This window comes from Bubalus bubalis, chromosome 20, assembly GCF_019923935.1.
Source record: "Bubalus bubalis isolate 160015118507 breed Murrah chromosome 20, NDDB_SH_1, whole genome shotgun sequence".
Lineage (NCBI taxonomy): Eukaryota > Metazoa > Chordata > Mammalia > Artiodactyla > Bovidae > Bubalus > Bubalus bubalis.
In genome coordinates, this window is record NC_059176.1 from 9,259,218 (window position 1) to 9,277,532 (window position 18,315).

An 18,315-nucleotide genomic window follows, 5' to 3' on the forward strand; every position below is an offset into this window, starting at 1 on the left:
ATAAATTATCCCTTCCAAATGGAGAAGGAAATGGCAACCCACTCCAGTACTCTTGCCTGGAAAATCCCATGGACGGAGGAGCCTGGTAGGCTACAGTCCATGGGGTTGCAGAGAGTCGGACACGACTGAGCAACTTCACTTTCACTTCCAAATGAAATCTTTCCATTTTAGAGTCATGCTGACATTTTAAATGCATGATTTGGATTTAATGAATCCATAGTTCGTTAACATAAATTGTTAAGCATTGGTGCTAGAATTTATCCTCATGAACCACCATTTAGTAGATCTCCCCTCTCATGTATTCCCCCTACTGTCTCTAGGTATATGTTTATTCCAAGAAATGAGACTTGGGTCTGCAGTGGCTTTGCCTCCAAGATGAAGGTCATGACAGCAGGCAGATTTGAGCAGATCAGACTCTGCAGAGAGATCCCTTCTCCCCCAGCTTCAGTGCAGCGTTTTTCACCTTTCTTCTCTTCTAATCTGTACCTCTTCAAAATTCAGTTAAACTGTGCTGGCATTGAGATGATAACACACTTATTTCTATTGGCCAGCAGTCGTTGGGGTGAAAACGATGATACTGAAGGCTTAAAAATGTAACAGCTGTTGAGTAGAATATAGAAAAATGAATACGTTTCTGTTTCTGATGTTTGTATAAAATGTGGTCTATTTCCAGGACAAAATAACTTTCAAGTAGTGTGCTGTTTAGAGCATTTTCAATTGTTTCTAATTAGTGTTTTTGGCTGTAGGTAGATTCTGTTGGTCGATCATCCTCACGCGGTCCAGTACTTCCTGAAGCAGATCAACAGATATTACGAGATTTGATGAGTGATGCTATGGAGGAGATTGACATGCAAGAAGCAGCCTCATCTGTAAAACCACAGTCTAATGGTGAGACAGACCCAGGACTTTTTCCCTGAGAGCTGTGATGTAGTTGAGGCTGACATTGTTTGCATTCTTACAGATTGCTCAATAAGTAACTAAAAGACAAGTCTGAGTTTTGGTGGGCATTTATTAGTCAGTCGGTTTGTGTTTATTGAGTATCTAGTAAATAAATAAATAATACTGGCTAGAGGCTTCCCTTGGACAAGGCAATGGCAACCCACTCCAGTATTCTTGCCTGGAGAATCCCAGGGATGGCGGAGCCTGGTGGGCTGCCGTCTATGGGGTCGCACAGAGTCAGACACGACTGAAGTGACTTAGCAGAGGCTTCCCTGGTGGCTTAGCAGTAAGGAATCTGCCTGCCAATGCAGGAGATGTGGGTTTGCTGCCTGGGTGGGGAAGATGCCCTGGAGGAGGAAATGGCAACTCACGGCTGGTATTCTGGCCTGGGAAATCCCATGGACAGAGGAGCCTGGCGGGCTACAGTCCATGGGGTCACGAAGAGTCGGACGTGACTGAGCAACTGAACAACAACAACAACAACAGATTTTTATAGGAGACACAGATAAATTGCAAGACAAAGCTTATGTTTTCTGGTAGCTTATAGTTTAGTAAAACAAACTGGCGCTAAACCAGACTGATGCTAGTATTTAGAATGATTGAGAAATGATCGAAGAAAACACTTCAAAAGGTAGTATATACTCTGTAATCAGTTTGGAAAAAATTTGGAATCCTCTCTTTAGACTCGTGAAAGCTGAGATGAATTGGCTTTGAAAAAGTAGATATGACTTAGGTGTGTAGAGGGAGAGAGAAGATAATTTTAGCAAGGTCATTAATGCCAAGAATCACAGATAGGCATGTGTGAGCCTTAATGATGTAGTAACTCAGGCTATTAATACTGTAGCAAAAGTTCCCTTATTGAGAAGAATTAGCTAATAACATTAGATAATTGGGAGGTGCCAGACGGAGAATTCTGAAAGCCAAGTGAAAGTGTCTAAATATTTTTGAAGTATTTATATAGAAAACATTTTTTTCTGTTTAGATGAGCATTCTTATTTCTACATGTTGTGAAATCTTAATTTTAAAAAATTGTTTCATAATGTGATAAAAGTCTCGCATTCAATGTTGCTTACATTCTAATGTAGAATAAATCAGAGCTAAGGAAGCAAATGGGAATTTTTAGCTCCCTATGTAGTAGGCATTATTTGTAATAAATGTTTGCAGCTAACCTACTTATACTGGAAAGAACATTTAATGAGTATTTATTGAGCAGCTTCATTACCCAAGATTCTATACTGGGTGCTGGGCACTTACAAGGGTGAACGGGTTCAACATGCTGCCACAGAAGAATTTAAAGTCTAGTCTGTGAGCCTTGTGAAGCTCAGATGTCACCATATTCATCTTAGTGTCTTTAGTCCATATCACAGGATTTGGTTTGAATGAGTGAATGGGGAAAGAATTAATGTGTCTAATACGTGATATAAATGTATAAAAATAAGTGTTCACATACAGATTTATTTTTTTAATTTTATTTTTTGGGTGCACCTTTGCAGCATGCGGGATCCTAGTTCCCCAACCTGTGCCCCCTGCAGTAGAAGCATGTCTTAACCACTGGACCAGCAGGAAATTTCCTACATACAGATTTTTGTACACATGCAACTTTTTGTCTTTATATTGAGATAGCTGATCTGTGTCCTGTTTGTGTATCCAGTGCCCCAAGGAGTCTTTTTATTGCTCAGAATCATTGCCTGGCTGAAGACATGCTCGGGAACTGTTCCAATCCCCCCACCCCCCCAGACCCCAGGTAGAGATTTCCCGCAGTTGTAGGTGAGGCACCACTGGGTGCAGCGATTTCCCTTCCCCTTGCTATATCGTCCAAGGAGAGTTTCTTCCAGAACGCCACCTACAGGACATAATTCAGTATGCAATTCTGGCCAAAATAGAACTGCAGTCAACACTCACTGCCTGCTGCCGAATTCCTGAACCTCTCTGACACTGAATAACTTTGAGGAGATGTCTGTAACTTGATGAGTTCATCATTTGCTGTTTTCTTAGGAAACTTCAAACTTATTATTAGTCTTTTTATTAGAAGTCAGAAGATTATTGTAAGAAATAAATGAGATACTGTGGGTGAGAGCGCTAACATAATGCATAACTGACTCATGACTAAAGTGTTTAATAAATGTTGTTATTATTGATGTTCCGAAATGTGCCGAAATTGACTGTTGTAATCTTTCCCCCTAGGTGTTTCTGATGAAAAATCTCAAGTTCAGGAACCATGTTGTTCAGACCTCTTCCTGTTTCCTGATGAGAGTGGAAACGTGTCCCAGGAGCCTGGCCCCACTTACGCCTCATTCACCCACCACTTGATTAGTGATGCAGTGACAGGCGTGCCCACGGAAAATGACGACTTTTGCATTCTTTTTGCACCAAGAGCAACTGTTCAGGTAGTAAATTGATAACAAAATTAAAAGTCTTGAAATAATGTTACAAATAGAAGTGACCAAAGGTCACCTAAAAAAGATTCTTTAGATTTTGTTAATGCTTCACAATTCAGAATTACTTCCTTTTGTAATTTACTGTTGATGCTTTGTAAATGTTTGTTATACTTTACCCTTTTTATGACACATCTGTAAGGGACTCGGAAGAATGCTATTTGTAAAATCTCCTGCATGGTTTATTGAACTACAGAGGAAGTGTGTAGTTTGTACCCTGAAGTACCTCTTCAGGGTAATGAAATTAAATGGCAGACGAGTTCTATACAGAGGTGTTAACACAAGAATTGGGAAAGATAAGATGTGGTTTGTGTGAAGGCTGATGGTTGACTAATATATATAATTTCCACTTTATTGTCATGCTTACATTTAAAAAGCATAGTCTGGATTTAATGAATCCACAGTTCACTAAACAAAATGGTTAAGCACTGACTCTATACCTTTTTATTATCAAACAAGTAGTAAAAGCCAAATTGTAGACTATAAAAAATTCTTAGGAATGATTCACATAGAAGAGCAAATTCATTTTGTAGTGAATGAAGCAAAGTGTATTATGTGACAGTTATTGTCAGTATTTAGTGTCCACTTTATATAAGGAAATTATTCAAAAGAATGCAGAGTCAAGAAGTTCCCTTGAGAGGGGAATGGTACTCAATGGTTTCTACTTAGATAAGAGAGTATGTATTAATTGTTCCTTTGTCTTAGGAGAAGGAAGAAGAACCAGTTGTAAAAATAATGGTTGATGATCCAATTGTGATAAAAGAGAATTATTTTAGTCTGCCTGTTAAGAAGACAGATACGAGCAAAGCCCCATTACACTTTCCCATTCCTGTCGTTCGGTACCTGGTTAAAGAAGTCTCTCTTGTTTGGCATCTTTATGGAGGAAAAGATTTTGGAACAGCCCCTCCTACTTCTCCAGCTAAAAGTTACATGTAAGTTAATTTCTACATACATCTATTTGGCAGGCCAATATATTCTTTTCATTAAAAATACATAGGATTTATTCTTTCAAGAATTATTAATAAGTATGACCCAGAGCCTGTCTGTGTTCAAAAGGGAGAAACAGTTACATGAGCAAATGAGGGCAGTGAAGTGAATGAAGGGTCTGTCAGGAGTTAGGGACCTCGCGTGCCCCAGGTTCTCTAGCATCCAGCACCCGGCAGGGTACCAAGCACAGAGTTGATGCCTCTGAAGTACCTATTAAAAGTGAGTGCATTATCCTTTAGTTCTGAAAGAAAACTAGACAGAGAGACTAGGTGGAGACTGGGGCAAGCGTTCTCATTGGGGTGGGAGGGTCAGAAAAGGCTTCATGTAGCGGGAACCTCGGACACAACATTGTGAGGACTTTTTCTATTTAAAAGTGCTTTTTAAAAAACTTGACACTTTACTGTAATTCTTTTATGTATTAATTGGAATTTCTCGGACTTGTCTTATGATTCTCAGGGGTTTCTGAAGTAATAGGAACTTATAAGGAGGTCTCATTTCCAAGTCTGTCTTGTGATATGCACACCAACATCATAGTTAGATTTTTCTGTAGTTTTAAATACTTAGCAAGTAGATGATTGCTGTGATGACAGTAATAAAATTGATGCTCTCAGTGCCTCCAAGGTATAAAAGATGCAGTTGTAATGTATAACAATACAGTTTTTGGCAATGTTTTGATAGGTCTGTAATCTTGTTTTCTCTTTTCATCTTGTTATTTTTCCTGATGTCATTCGTTGCCTTCCTTTGACTATTCCTTTAATAAAAGGTTTTATTTTTTCATTTATAGTAGTCCCCATAGCTCACCTTCTCACACACCTACAAGACATGGACATAATATGGTTTGTGGGGGAAAAGGAAGAAACCATGACTTTTTAATGGAAATACAGTTAAGCAAGGTAAGATGGCATTTTAAAAGGAAAAATCCACTGAAGTAGGAGCATTAGTGACGGTTCTTTGGTTCTATCCTGCCCCCTGCCCTGTGTGATCTTGGAGCCTAAGTGGAAAAGTGCAGCGGACTTGTATAAATCTTACCTCTTACTCTTTTTCAGATATTCTGAAAAGATTTAGTTTTTGTTTTTCCAGGCTACCCTCCAGAGCAATGTCTCAGAGTTGAACAAGCACCAGAATCCCCTTGAGGACTTAGTAAAACACAGGTTGCTGGGTCCAGAGTTTCTAGTTCAGTAGGGCTGCAGAAGGGCCCATGAATTTGCATGTTTAATAAGTTCCCAGGTGATTCTGATACTACTTTACCCAGGACCACACTTGGGGAACCACCACCCTGAAGTGTCTCTGGGGAGGCCTGCCATGGAATAAGCACACAGGTCAGGTCCTGTGTGAACATCTAGAGACCAGTAGGGCCAGGCTGCCAGTGACACTGATGCATTTAATTCTGGCGGCTTGTCTGGGGTTCTGATAGGTGCGTATGTTAGGGTGCTTAATATGGCAGTGGTGACAGCTCCGTGTACTGAACTGGATCCTCGCCCCTTTTTGGAACTTGAACCTTGCCTCCAAGCAGTTTCATTAGGGGAACAAGATGATAATTTTATGAGTTAATCCTATTGAAGGTTTTGCTTGAAAAGGATGGGGATTTTACCAAGGTCAGATAGGAAATGTCAGTCAGGCTTATCCTTATATGATCCAGTACACGTGGATTAATAAGTAAATATGTGAACAAATGGAGGACTGTTACACTGTTCTCTGAAAGTGGAATCAGAAGCTGAGGATTTAATGAAAATGTGTGATATTTTACATTTTAAAGAGAAAATCTGTTTTAAATGGAGTGTAGAGGTGGTTCTATATTCTTTCCCATCTGTGAAGGTGAAGTTTCAGCACGAGGTCTACCCACCCTGCAAACCAGAATGCGAGTCGAGCCTTGTGGAGCACCCCGTGTCCCGGCAGGTGTTCATCGTGCAGGATCTTGAAATTCGAGATCGTCTGGCAACATCACAAATGAATAAATTTTTGTACCTGTATTGCAGTAAAGAAATGCCTCGGAAAGCTCATTCCAACATGGTAAAATTTAAAACTTCATATATTTTGTTGTTATATTTGTTTAGGAAAAGTATTTCTATTATATCTAAAATATATATAAATTATACCTATTATAACTGCAGAAGAGTTGGGGAAAATTATGAGATTTTCATTTTACTATTAAAATCCCTTTTAAATATGCTGCTTAAAGTTTTATTTTTAAAAAATTATTTTGTGACTTCCCTGGTGGCCCAGTGGTTAAGACTTTGCCTTCCAACACAGGGTGTGTGTGTGTGATCCCTGGTCATAGAGCTAAGATCCCACATGCCTCACAGCCAGAAGACCAAAACATGAAACAGAAACTCTGTTGTAACAAATTACCTGAGGAAAACCAGAAGTCCATTGTGATCTACACAAAACACATACACAAGGAGTTCCCTTGTGGTCCAATAGTTTGGACTCTGAACTTTCATTGCCAAGGGCCCAGGTTTGATAACCTGGTTAGGGAAATAAGACCCCACAAGCCACACAGTGTGGTCAAGCGTGCGCGCGCACACACACACACACACACACATATGATATTGACACAGAATTGCTAGCAGTGTTCCAGATTTATAACTTTTACAATTTTAGTAGCATAGAAATTCTCAGCTCAGGGCTTTCAGAAGAAAACATTATAGAGGTTACCTTTGGAGTATGGATCTATGGATTTAGATTCAGGGGCTTAGCAGACTCCTTTGAGACTGCAAGTACGACATTATCATTTGCTTTTTTTCCCGCTAAAGAGAATCCATATCTTTCATCAGATTCTTAAAAGAGTATCTGACGAAAAAAAGTTAGATTCCGGATTCTAAGGAAAGAGGGTAAACCGACTTTCTGTCTAATATAGGGACTAGATATAGGATGGTTTTTCTCTCTCTCTCTCTCTCTCTCTTTTTTTTTTTTTTAACGAAAACAAGGTCATAATGTCATTGGAGAAAAACGTGTTTCTCTTTCTCGCCTTGCAGTTGACAATTAAAGCATTGCACGTGCGTCCAGAGTCTGGCAGGTCCCCACAGGAGTGCTGCCTAAGAGTGTCACTAATGCCACTTCGCCTCAATATTGACCAGGTTTGTATTGCAAGCAGAATTGCATGGAGGTATGATTAAATAGATATCCTGTGTTCAGAGTGAGAAATTTAATTTATTAGAATTATTATGTTGTTTATTATTTAAAGTTTATGGAGTTTGCATAATTAAAACAGACTTCTGTTGGTAAAGGACAGGACAAATTCATTCGGTGTTTGAAATGTGAACTGTGAGTAAACATTAGATGTTATCCTTCTGTCTCCTACTTGCTGTCTACGTGACAGAGCACTTAATACTTGCCTCTTACGTTCTCTGATCTTTACACACATACTCCTGATGCAGATACACAGGTGTTTTCAGGAGATGGAAGGACTCCCTGATGTATATTATTGAAAGGTATAGGGGGCTATAATCACAGAACCTGTAAAGGAATTCCTGGGCAAAATGACAAATTAGTAGATTGGCACTTAAACAGGTCACAAACGAAACAGATTTATGGAAATAAAGAAATTCATTTTCCTATATTCTAGCAAGCACCCCATCAAACAGTTCTGGGTTTTGCATTCACCCAGAGAGCAGTCTAAGGCATAGTTGGTGCCTCCTCTACAAGCTCTGTTCAAGGCCTCTGAAGATGGGATGCTTTGCAGTGTAGTGGTGAAAGCATGGGTTTGTGGTCAGACCTGGGCTCACATCTCAGTTCTCTTTTACTAATTGTGTGGCTTTGGGTAAGTAACTAACTCTCTAAGCCTCAATTTCTCCACTGATAAAATGGAAAACATAGTACATTTAGCATCATTTTTTAAAACATGAGGATCACGCATTGGAGAAGGAAATGGCAACCCACTCCAGTGTTCTTGCCTGGAGAATCCCAGGGATGGGGGAGCCTGGTGGGCCACCGTCTATAGGGTCGCACAGAGTCGGACACGACTGAAGCGACTTAGCAGCAGCAGCAGCAGCGTCTGTAAACAGAGAAGGCAATGGCACCCCACTCCAGTACTCTTGCCTGGAAAATCCTATGGACAGAGGAGCCTGGTGGGCTGCAGTCCGTGAGGTCGCGAAGAGTTGGACATTGCTGAGTGACTTCACTTTCACGCATTGGAGAAGGAAATGGCAACCCACTCCAGTATTCTTGCCTGGAGGATCCCAGGGACGGTGAAGCCTGGTGGGCTGCCATCTATGGGGTGGCACAGAGTCGGACACGACTTAAGCGACTTAGCAGCAGCAGCGTCTGTAAAACACTTACCTTGGTGCCTGGCACACAGTGTTAAAGATCACAAGTGTTACCTGTTACCATCATTAACCGAAGCATATAACAACTATATAAAATAAATGGAGTTTTTATAATGATCTGCTTTTGAAATAACAAAGCCTTCCTGTTGTATCATATATATTGGTGTGAGTTCAGGTTTGGAAGCAGCGTATATGTTGGGTAATATTATTTGTTTGCTCAATAATATTGATTAAATAATGCTGATTCACTATTAAATAAGTAGCAGATATATCAGGAATAATCTTAAATGATGTTTATATTGTAAACAAACTATAGGCCTAGCTCAGAGAAAATGTATTGTGAAGCACAGACATGTAGCACAACTTTACATTACTATGTGTAGCTTCTGAGCTGGGTCAGACTTGCCAGTGGGTACTTAGATTTATGTTTTCTCATTATGATAACAATCTTTTGAAATCTGTATTTTAATTTAATTTATCCATATTGGCCTAGTAGGAATATGATGCAATATTTATGGGAAATTCAGTCTGAAAAATCACCAGTGTGAGCAAGAATTTGAGCAAGATTTATCTTTATGGCATGACTTTACCAGACTTAGTAAGCCCAATTTTCTCTAATAAGCCTTTTCTTTAATATTGAATGTTAATTTCTTCTGTAGAACTATTAAACAGTATAATTTTAAAATGGAGAAATATTAATCTTAGAAAAAAAAAAATCAGGGAAATAAATGTTACGACTAACCTGAGGAGGAATGGGAAATCATTTCCCAAGATGTGAAACCTACGGAAACGAAGCCATGCTACAAATGTATATGACTTAGTGAGGAATATTACAATACAAAAGAGTCCTTTCTTCTAAGACCGACATACTATGCCAAGCAGTCATTTGAATAGCAAGCCAAATTTGTATTTTTCTTTTAAAAACAAATCAGTTGATGATGATAATGTTTTGAGTAATATGTTTTTTACCAAGCATATCTCTGACTTTATCTTAACTGGATCAGAGCAACATGTTGTTTGCTCATGTTTTTAAAAAGCTGCATTGCTGTTGACATTTGGTGCAATTGATTCCAAAGCTCAGGGTACCTGTAGGACAGGCAGGACCCTGGGGTCACTAAGATGGACTGATTTCCATGTAGGGAGGTAAGGAGATGATGGAGGTTGTGTAAGTAGGATGCTTGAGATTCAAAATCTGAAGGGGCCAGATTTCCTGACTTCTTAGTCTGGTGATCATTTTAGTATTGAACTGCCTGTAAATCTGTGTAGGGAAGACATCAGTTTAGTTCAGTTGCTCAGTCATGTCCGACTCTTTGTGACCCCATGGACTGTAGCATGCCAGGCTTCCCTGTCCATCACCATCTCCTGGAGCTTGATCAAACTCATGTTCATTGAGTTGGTGATGCCATCCAACCATCTCATCCTCTGTCGTCCCCTTCTCCTGCCCCCAATCTTTCTGAGCATCAAGATCTTTTCCAATGAGTCATTAATTCCAAATCATTTGCTGAGTGACTGTTCCAGGTCTGAACTAGGATGCTGGGAATACATAGATGAAGAAACATCCCTTCCTCAGAGATCTCTATGTAATGGAGAGACTGCCAAAAAAACAGAGGACTTTAACACCCTGTGATGTGAAGTAGGCATAAAGATAAGTCCCACTGAAAGAGGACTTTTAGCCTGGGCTGGGAGTTTGGAAGATGAGGGGCGATCAGGAAAGGCTTTCTAGAGGTAACACTCAAGCTGGTCCTAAGGAATGTACAACTATGAATATTTGTAAAGGCATTGAGGGCCTAATGCAGGTTATGAGATGAGATGTGAGGCCGTTGGGTAGGACAGGTGCCCAATGGAGGTTGGAAATGGTGAGCATGTAGCAGCACCAGTTTGCATGTTTGTGATTTTTTTCAGCATCACCTGAGTATGACATTGAAAGTAATTCTTTTAAACCTTAAGTTATATCTCACTGATAGTAGCCTTTATCATAGGACCTTAAAGCTAGAAATAACTTTTATAGTTCTAGTATAAATAAACCATACTTTTTAAAATTAAAAAAAATGATTGTACTGAGGTATAATTTATATATAATAATTGGCAGAGATTTTTAGGTATACAGTTTGAGTTTGACAGATATATACACTTGAGTAACTACCGCACCAGTTGAGATATAGAACAATTTTTTTACTCTGCAAAATTCGCTTGTGTCCCTTTGTGGTCAGTCCACCATCCCAAAGCAACCGCTGATCTCATTTCATCACTGTAGAGCAGCTTTTTTTGTTCTACAGCTTATAAATGGAATTGTATCCGGCTTCCTGTTCTCAACATTATGCCCAGGAGATTTTTCTGTGTTGTAGCATGTATCAGCAGTCCATTCATTTTTATTCCTGAGCAGTGTTTCATTGTATGGGTACAACAACTTGTTTATTCATTTACTTACTAATTTACAGTGGATTGTTTCCTTGTTTTTGGCTCTTAATGGATAAAGCTGTTATGAAATTTAAAGTCTTTTAATGGACATATTTTTCAGTTTTCTTGGGTAATGATAAGCAGGATGTCTAGGTCATAGGGTGAATGTGTGTTTACGATCATAAGAAGCTGCCAAATAGTTTTCCACAGTGGTTGTACCATTGCAGGTTCTCGGCAGTAACAGATGAGAGCAGCAGCTGCTTCATGCTCTGACCAAACCTGGTGTTGTCTTTTTAATTTTGGCTATCTTATTTGGTGTTCATTGCCATTTTAATTTGGATTTCCCTGATGACTGAAGAACTGTACCAAAAAAATCTTCATGACCCAGATAATCACGATGGTGTGATCACAGACCTAGAGCCAGACATCCTGGAATGTGAAGTCAAGTGGGCCTTAGAAAGCATCACTACGAACAAAGCTAGTGGAGGTGATAGAATTCCAGTTGAGCTCTTTCAAATCCTGAAAGATGATGCTGTGAAAGTGCTGCACTCAATATGCCAGCAAATTTGGAAAACTCAGCAGTGGCCACAGGACTGGAAAAGGTCAGTTTTCATTCCAATCCCAAAGAAAGGCAATGCCAAAGAATGCTCAAACTACCGCACAATTGCACTCATCTCACACGCTAGTGAAGTAATGCTTAAAATTCTCCAAGCCCGGCTTCAGCAATATGTGAACCGTGAACTTCCTAATGTTCAAGCTGGTTTTAGAAAAGGCAGAGGAACCAGAGATCAAATTGCCAACATCCCCTGAATCATGGAAAAAGCAAGAGAGTTCCAGAAAAACATCTATTTCTGCTTTATTGACTAGGCCAAAGCCTTTGACTGTGTGGATCACAATAAACTGTAGAAAATTCTGAAAGAGATGGGAATACCAGACCACCTGACCTGCCTTTTGAGAAATCTGTATGCAGGTCAGGAAGCAACAGTTAGCACTGGACATGGAACAACAGACTGGTTCCAAATAGGAAAAGGAGTATGTCAAGGCTGTTTATTGTCACCCTGTTTATTTAACTTATATGCAGAGTACATCATGAGAAACGCTGGGCTGGAAGAGGCACAAGCTGGAATCAAGATTGCTGGGAGAAATATCAGTAACCTCAGATATGCAGATGACACCACCCTTATGGCAGAAAGTGAAGAGGAACTAAAAAGCCTTTTCATGAAGGTATAAGTGGAAAGTGAAAAAGTTGGCTTAAAGCTCAACATTCAGAAAATGAAGATCACGGCATCCGGTCCCATCACTTCATGGGAAATAGATGGGGAAACAGTGGAAACAGTGTCAGACTTTATTTTTCTGGGCTCCAAAATCACTGCAGATGGTGACTGCAGCCATGAAATTAAAAGACACTTACTCCTTGGAAGGAAAGTTATGAGCAACCTAGATAACATATTCAAAAGCAGAGACATTACTTTACCAACAAAGGTCCGTCTAGTCAAGGCTATGGTTTTTCCTGTGATCATGTATGGATGTGAGAGTTGGACTGTGAAGAAGGCTGAGCGCCGAAGAATTGATGTTTTGAACTGTGGTGTTGGAGAAGACTCTTGAGAGTCCCTTGGACTGCAAGGAGATCCAACCAGTCCATTCTGAAGGAGATCAGCCCTGGGATTTCTTTGGAAGGAATGATGCTAAAGCTGAAACTCCAGTACTTTGGCCACCTCATGTGAAGAGTTGACTCATTGGAAAAGACTCTGATGCTGGGAGGGGTTGGGGGCAAGAGGAGAAGGGGACGACAGAGGATGAGGTGGCTGGATAGCATCACTGACTCGATGGACATGAGTCTGAGTGAACTCTGGGAGTTGGTGATGGACAGGGAGGTCTGGCGTGCTGCGATTCATGGGGTCGCAAAGAGTTAGACACGACTGAGCGACTGATCTGATCTGATCTGATGGCTGATAATGCTGAGCAGCATCTCATGAGCTTATTCAACACTTGTACATCTGTTTTGAAGTGTCTGTATCTTTCTAGTTTCAAAGTTAGGTTGTTTGTCTTACTGAGTTGTAGGAAAGATTGAGGGCAGGAAAAGAGGGTGACAGAGGATGAGATAGTTGGATGGCATCACTGATTCAATGGACATGAGTTTGAGCAAGCTCCAGGAGATGGTAAAGGACGGAAGCTGGCGTGCCGCATGCATTTTATGGGGTTGCAGAGTCGGACACGACTGAGCCACTGAACAACAAAAGAGTTCAGCATAAATACCACAATCCGTCATTTGGAAAACATTTTGAAAAGCTGATGATTAATATATCTTTGTCTGTTGTTTGTAGTAGAAACATATAAAAACCACTGCCTTGTTAGTTGTCCTTTTCTCTTTTTTTTTAAGGCAGTCATAGAGGGAAAACATTTATAGTATTAAAATATTGCCATCTGGTGGCAAAAGGATAACATTTTATATACTATTAACATGTAATATTTGATACATGTATATATCATATCTGGGCTTCCCAGGTGGTGCTAATGGTAAACAACTGCCTGCCAACGCAGGAGACGTAAGAGATGCAGATTCAAACCCTGTGTTGGGAAGATCCCCTGGAGGAGGGCGTGGCAGCCCACTAGTATTCTTGCCTGGAGAATCGCATGGACAGAGGAGCCTAGAAGCCTATAGACCATAAGATTGCAAAGAGTCGGACATGACTAAAGTGACTTAACATGCACATATACCACATATATAGCGATTTCTAATAAATGTATAAAATGTAAATAACATATAAACATCTACATAAATACATATGTGTAAAGAGTAACAATGTAATGAACAATTCACCAACTTCCTCCCCGACCGCAGAACCAGAATATTCTAATACTGTTGAAGCTGTCTGCTTGTCCTTCAGTCTAGCGCTCAGTGTCTTGTATGTAGCATTACCTAAAAAATACCTTTTTAACATCCATCATTGATACCTCTGACAAGTGTGATCAGTAGATCAGACCCTTTGGAATGCCACTCAGGCTTTCAGTGTGCTGTGGCATATTGTGACCCTGTAATTCAATTTCACGTTGTGTTTTGGTGCAGTTTTAATGTTTTATTTTAATTTAATTGATTGTTTTTAATGGAAAGGAAGAATAAGAAGGAACAGGCTCAGGTATTTAATTTTCATATTCTCGAAAATGGATTTGTCAGTTGCTATGAAGCTGCTAATAATGGGCAAATATGGCTTGCATATACAACATCAAGACCAGTCCAATTTCAGAAGAGACCACACTGGGTGATTTTATTTACTTTTGTTTTTATTTTGAATATCATGTCCAGTGAAGAAAATGTACTCAGGCAATATAACATAGTGTTAAAAGCAGAAATAAGACATTAAGAACTTTTAAGTCACGTCTAAGTATTGAGTACTTGCTAGCTGCTATTATTATTGTTAGTAATACTACTGCTACCAATTCAGAGACCCAATGCCAAATAAGAAAGAGACTTCTATATTTCTATGAAAACTAAAATGTTCTTTGATTTAGAAATAGCCATTTAATTTCTAACTCATCTGTACATTAATTTCCACATCTATAAATTAATTTTCTGAGAGTTGTGAGAATTAACAAGGAAGAGTGTGAGAGAGAAAGGAATTGAGAATAGGCACAGCGCCAGGCACAGCGTGGGTACTGGATAAATTATAGCTGTATATGAACAATGAGTGAAATGAGAGATTTCACGTTACTTCCTTTCACAGTTTTAAAAATAGCTGCACCTTTTTAAACCCTTTTAGTTATAATTACATCTCTCAATTTTAGGATGCCTTGTTCTTCTTGAAGGATTTCTTCACAAGTCTTTCTACAGAAGTAGAGCTGCTCATGACTCCAGATCCAGAAGGTATTAAATATGTAGAATCTGAAAAAGTCTGTAATGTGTACTTGGATTGATTTGATTGTTATGAGACCTTTTTGAGAATGTACTTACAGATCTTTTCTCTCATTTATATAAATGTGTTCCATGATTATTTTTCTAAAGTTGTGCATATGCAGTTTACGTAAAAGTACTGTAGTTCCCCCTTATCCTCAGGAGGTATGTTCCAAGACCCCCGGTGGGTGCCTGAAACTGCAGATAGTACCAAACCCTAAATGCACTAAGTTTTTTCTTTACATACTAGCCTATGACAAAGTTTAATTTATAAATTAGGCACAGTAAGAGACCAACAATAATAACTAATAAGAACAATTGTAACAGTATACTATAATAAAAGTTAGGTCAGTATGATCTCTTTCTTTCTTTCAAAATATCTTGTACAAATTTTATGCCTTTTCCATCTTAGCTAAACACTTACCATGCACTGTAGCTATAACCTTTGTAGTTTGAGGTACGACAGCAAAATGGGCATGAATTCCTTTTTTCTTCATCACAGTTTTACAAATTTGTTCTTACTGTAGATCTTAGCAAGCTGAGCATATGATTTTTTTGTCCTTATTAAGAACTTTCATCTTTTCACTTAATATATTATGGCTTTTCTTTGGCGTATTGGAATTGCCAGCATCGTTGTTCTTGCACTTTGGGGTCATTATTAATAAAATAAGGCTTACTTACCATAAGCACCGACCTGATCACTGAGATGTCCACCCAGTGACTCACAGTCGGGATATGCTGGACAGAGGGCTGATTCACCTTCCGGTGGGGCAGGGAAGTGGTGCAAGATTTCATCGTGCTGCTCAGTGGTATGCGGTTGAAAACTTAGAAGTTGTTTATTTCTGACATTTTCCATTTCATATTTTTGGACCATAGTTGGAAAGTGAAACTAAAGATGGAGAGGGGGCTACTGTGAAAGATTTATCTGTAGCAGTAGTTATATTTATTAAACGAAATACTGTAAAACAAGTTAACTGTAGCTTGGTTTAAGTTGCTCTAAAAAAGCATATACCTAATTTTCCAAATGTGCACATTACCTTTTCAGTTAAAAAGTCTCCAGGGGCTGATGTCACCTGCAGTTTGCCAAGGCATTTAAGCGCCTCAAAAGAGCCAAATCTAGTTCTTTCTTTCCCTGGGCCAAAGCAGCCTTCCCCAAATGGCAGTGCCAATTCAGTGCAAGCGGTTAATGGGGAAGAAGAGAAGGACTTCTCTCCTGAAGAAGCGTTGTTTAGTGATCAGCCTGTGTTTTTTAGGTAAATCATTTAATTTTGATAACAAAATATGTTATTTTAGAGTTTGAAAGTTGTTCTTTAATGTGTTTGTGTGACATAGAAATCGTGGAATTACTTTAGCTTTTCTCTGCACTGGCAAATAATCAGTGGGTATGAGTCAGAATGACTGAAACGACTTAGCATACAAGCATGCATACTTATTTACATGGGGCTTCCTGGGTGCTGTCAGTGGTAAAGAATCCGCCTGCCAGTGTAGGAGACACAAGAGATGCGGGTTCGATCCCTGAGTCAGGAAGAGGAAATGGCAGCCCACTCCAGTATTCTTGCCTGGGAAATTCCATGGTCAGTGGAGCCTGGTGGGTTACAGTCCATAGGACTCTAAAGAGTTGGACATGGCTGAGCACGCACAAACACAGACACACACACACACACACACACACACACACACACACACACACACACGTTTATATGTGGGCCCCCCCCCCCCCACCACATGCACCTCTCATTTACACATAATAACCCTGGCTCAGGACTCAGCCTCCTGTTGAACCTGTAGCAGAAATTTTCTCTTCACTTAGTTTCTTCCTTTTTCCTCTTTCTGTCCCTCTTTTCCTGATCACTCTCAGAGCCTGTTGGTGTCTCCATGACCATGATGCTGTCTTTTTCCCTTACACACCTCACCTTCAGCACCCCTCCCTTTTCCCTTACGGGGATTTTCTGTCTGGTTTCTCTGCCCTTCCCTATCACTGCTGTGTCTCTTGTGACCCTCTGCCCTCTGGCTAAGTTGGCATCGTAGGGAAACCCAGGTCCCTATACTGCTGCTGGCTGCTGTGACTACAGCCAACCACCAGCTTGTTGTCTGCCGTTTCCAGTTCCATCCATTCTTCCCTTCTTTCCTTCCCAGCCCTTGATGGTGGGGATGGAGCCTAGGATCTCTGTTGGAAGGAAAGAGGTCAAAGATCAAAACCACCTCTGTTACGAGAGACAGCTCCCTTTCCGGGTTTTCTGTACTCCTCTCCTGCTGACATCAGTGTTCCCCAAGTTCTGTCTTTCTCTCTAAGGTTAGACTTTAGGTATGGCCCAAAGTGGGCAGTTGTTGTTGGTCAGTCGCTGAGTCATGTCTGACTCTTTGCAACCTGATGGACTGTAGCCCCCCAGGCTCCTCAGTCCATGGGATTTCCCGGGCAAGAATCCTGAAGTGGGTTGCCATTTCCTTCTCCAGGGAATCTTCCTTACTCAGGAGTCAAATCCATGTCTCCTGCATTGGCAGGAGAGTCTTTACCACTGAGTCACCTGGGAAGTTCTAAGTAGGCAGTACAACTATTTTAAAGTGTTTTCATGTTTTGAATAATCTTGTGTATTGATGAAAATAGTCAGAAAATATAATAGAATATGAGAATTGGGAAGATCCTGAGATAGAGGTTCTTTGGCGATTCTTAACTTTTCCATCATAAAGGAAGAGCCTCTTTTATTATTTTCCTACTTTGCTTTTTTAGTAAAATTTTTTTCTACCAAAAAACTGTGTATCCTAAGAAATAATTTGAATTCTCATTTTATATTAATCACGTATAAGCTGCCGATTTTTGTTTTTTGTGAACACTGGATAACTGTTATAAAAAAAAATCAAATCGTTACAATTTTGGTCTGAGAACATGGAAACTTGGCACTTTTTAATCAGTTTGTGTAGCCTCACTTACTTAGGTAAATATTTGTTTTTTTCCATTAGACTACTTAATAGCTTGTAGATTTCTGTTTCTACTCTCAACAACTGCTGGAGTGCCTCGGACCCTGGTGTAGTACTTAGTGATGTGGTTTAGATTACTCACTTCACTGGTGAGGAGCTTAATGCAAGAGAGGAGAGGTGACTTGCTCAAGGCCACACAGTTGCCAAGCCAGGACTAGAATGGAGGTTTTCTTAATCCCAAATTCAGTACATTTTGCAATTAATGACATAATAGTCTCTTCTCCTACAAACATTTATTCACTCCACAAATATTTATTGAACACAGTATATGTATCTCAGATTTTGTTCTAGGTACAGTGAACAGAGTAGAGAAAAATCTCTATTGAGTTGAGCTTACAGATAATTAAAATATTTGATCTACCCTATTACATGCCTTGGAGGAACAGAGTGAGAAAGGTGACACAGGTGTTGAGGGGCTGTTGCTATA

At 39.8% G+C, this 18,315-nt stretch overlaps 1 protein-coding gene across 3 annotated transcripts in view; it reads left to right on the forward strand.

Annotated features, from left to right (window-relative positions):
• The window catches only part of ATG2B (autophagy related 2B), a 79,275-nt gene that overhangs the window by 49,962 nt on the left and 10,998 nt on the right, over positions 1-18,315 (forward strand). For all 3 annotated transcript variants that reach the window (XM_044933130.2, XM_006076926.4, XM_044933131.2), the window contains 8 exons: positions 747-888; positions 3,124-3,326; positions 4,080-4,306; positions 5,146-5,254; positions 6,177-6,371; positions 7,337-7,438; positions 14,807-14,885; positions 15,958-16,165. In XM_044933130.2, coding sequence (XP_044789065.2) covers positions 747-888; positions 3,124-3,326; positions 4,080-4,306; positions 5,146-5,254; positions 6,177-6,371; positions 7,337-7,438; positions 14,807-14,885; positions 15,958-16,165 — 1,265 coding nt within the window. The remainder of the gene's footprint in view (positions 1-746; positions 889-3,123; positions 3,327-4,079; positions 4,307-5,145; positions 5,255-6,176; positions 6,372-7,336; positions 7,439-14,806; positions 14,886-15,957; positions 16,166-18,315) is intronic.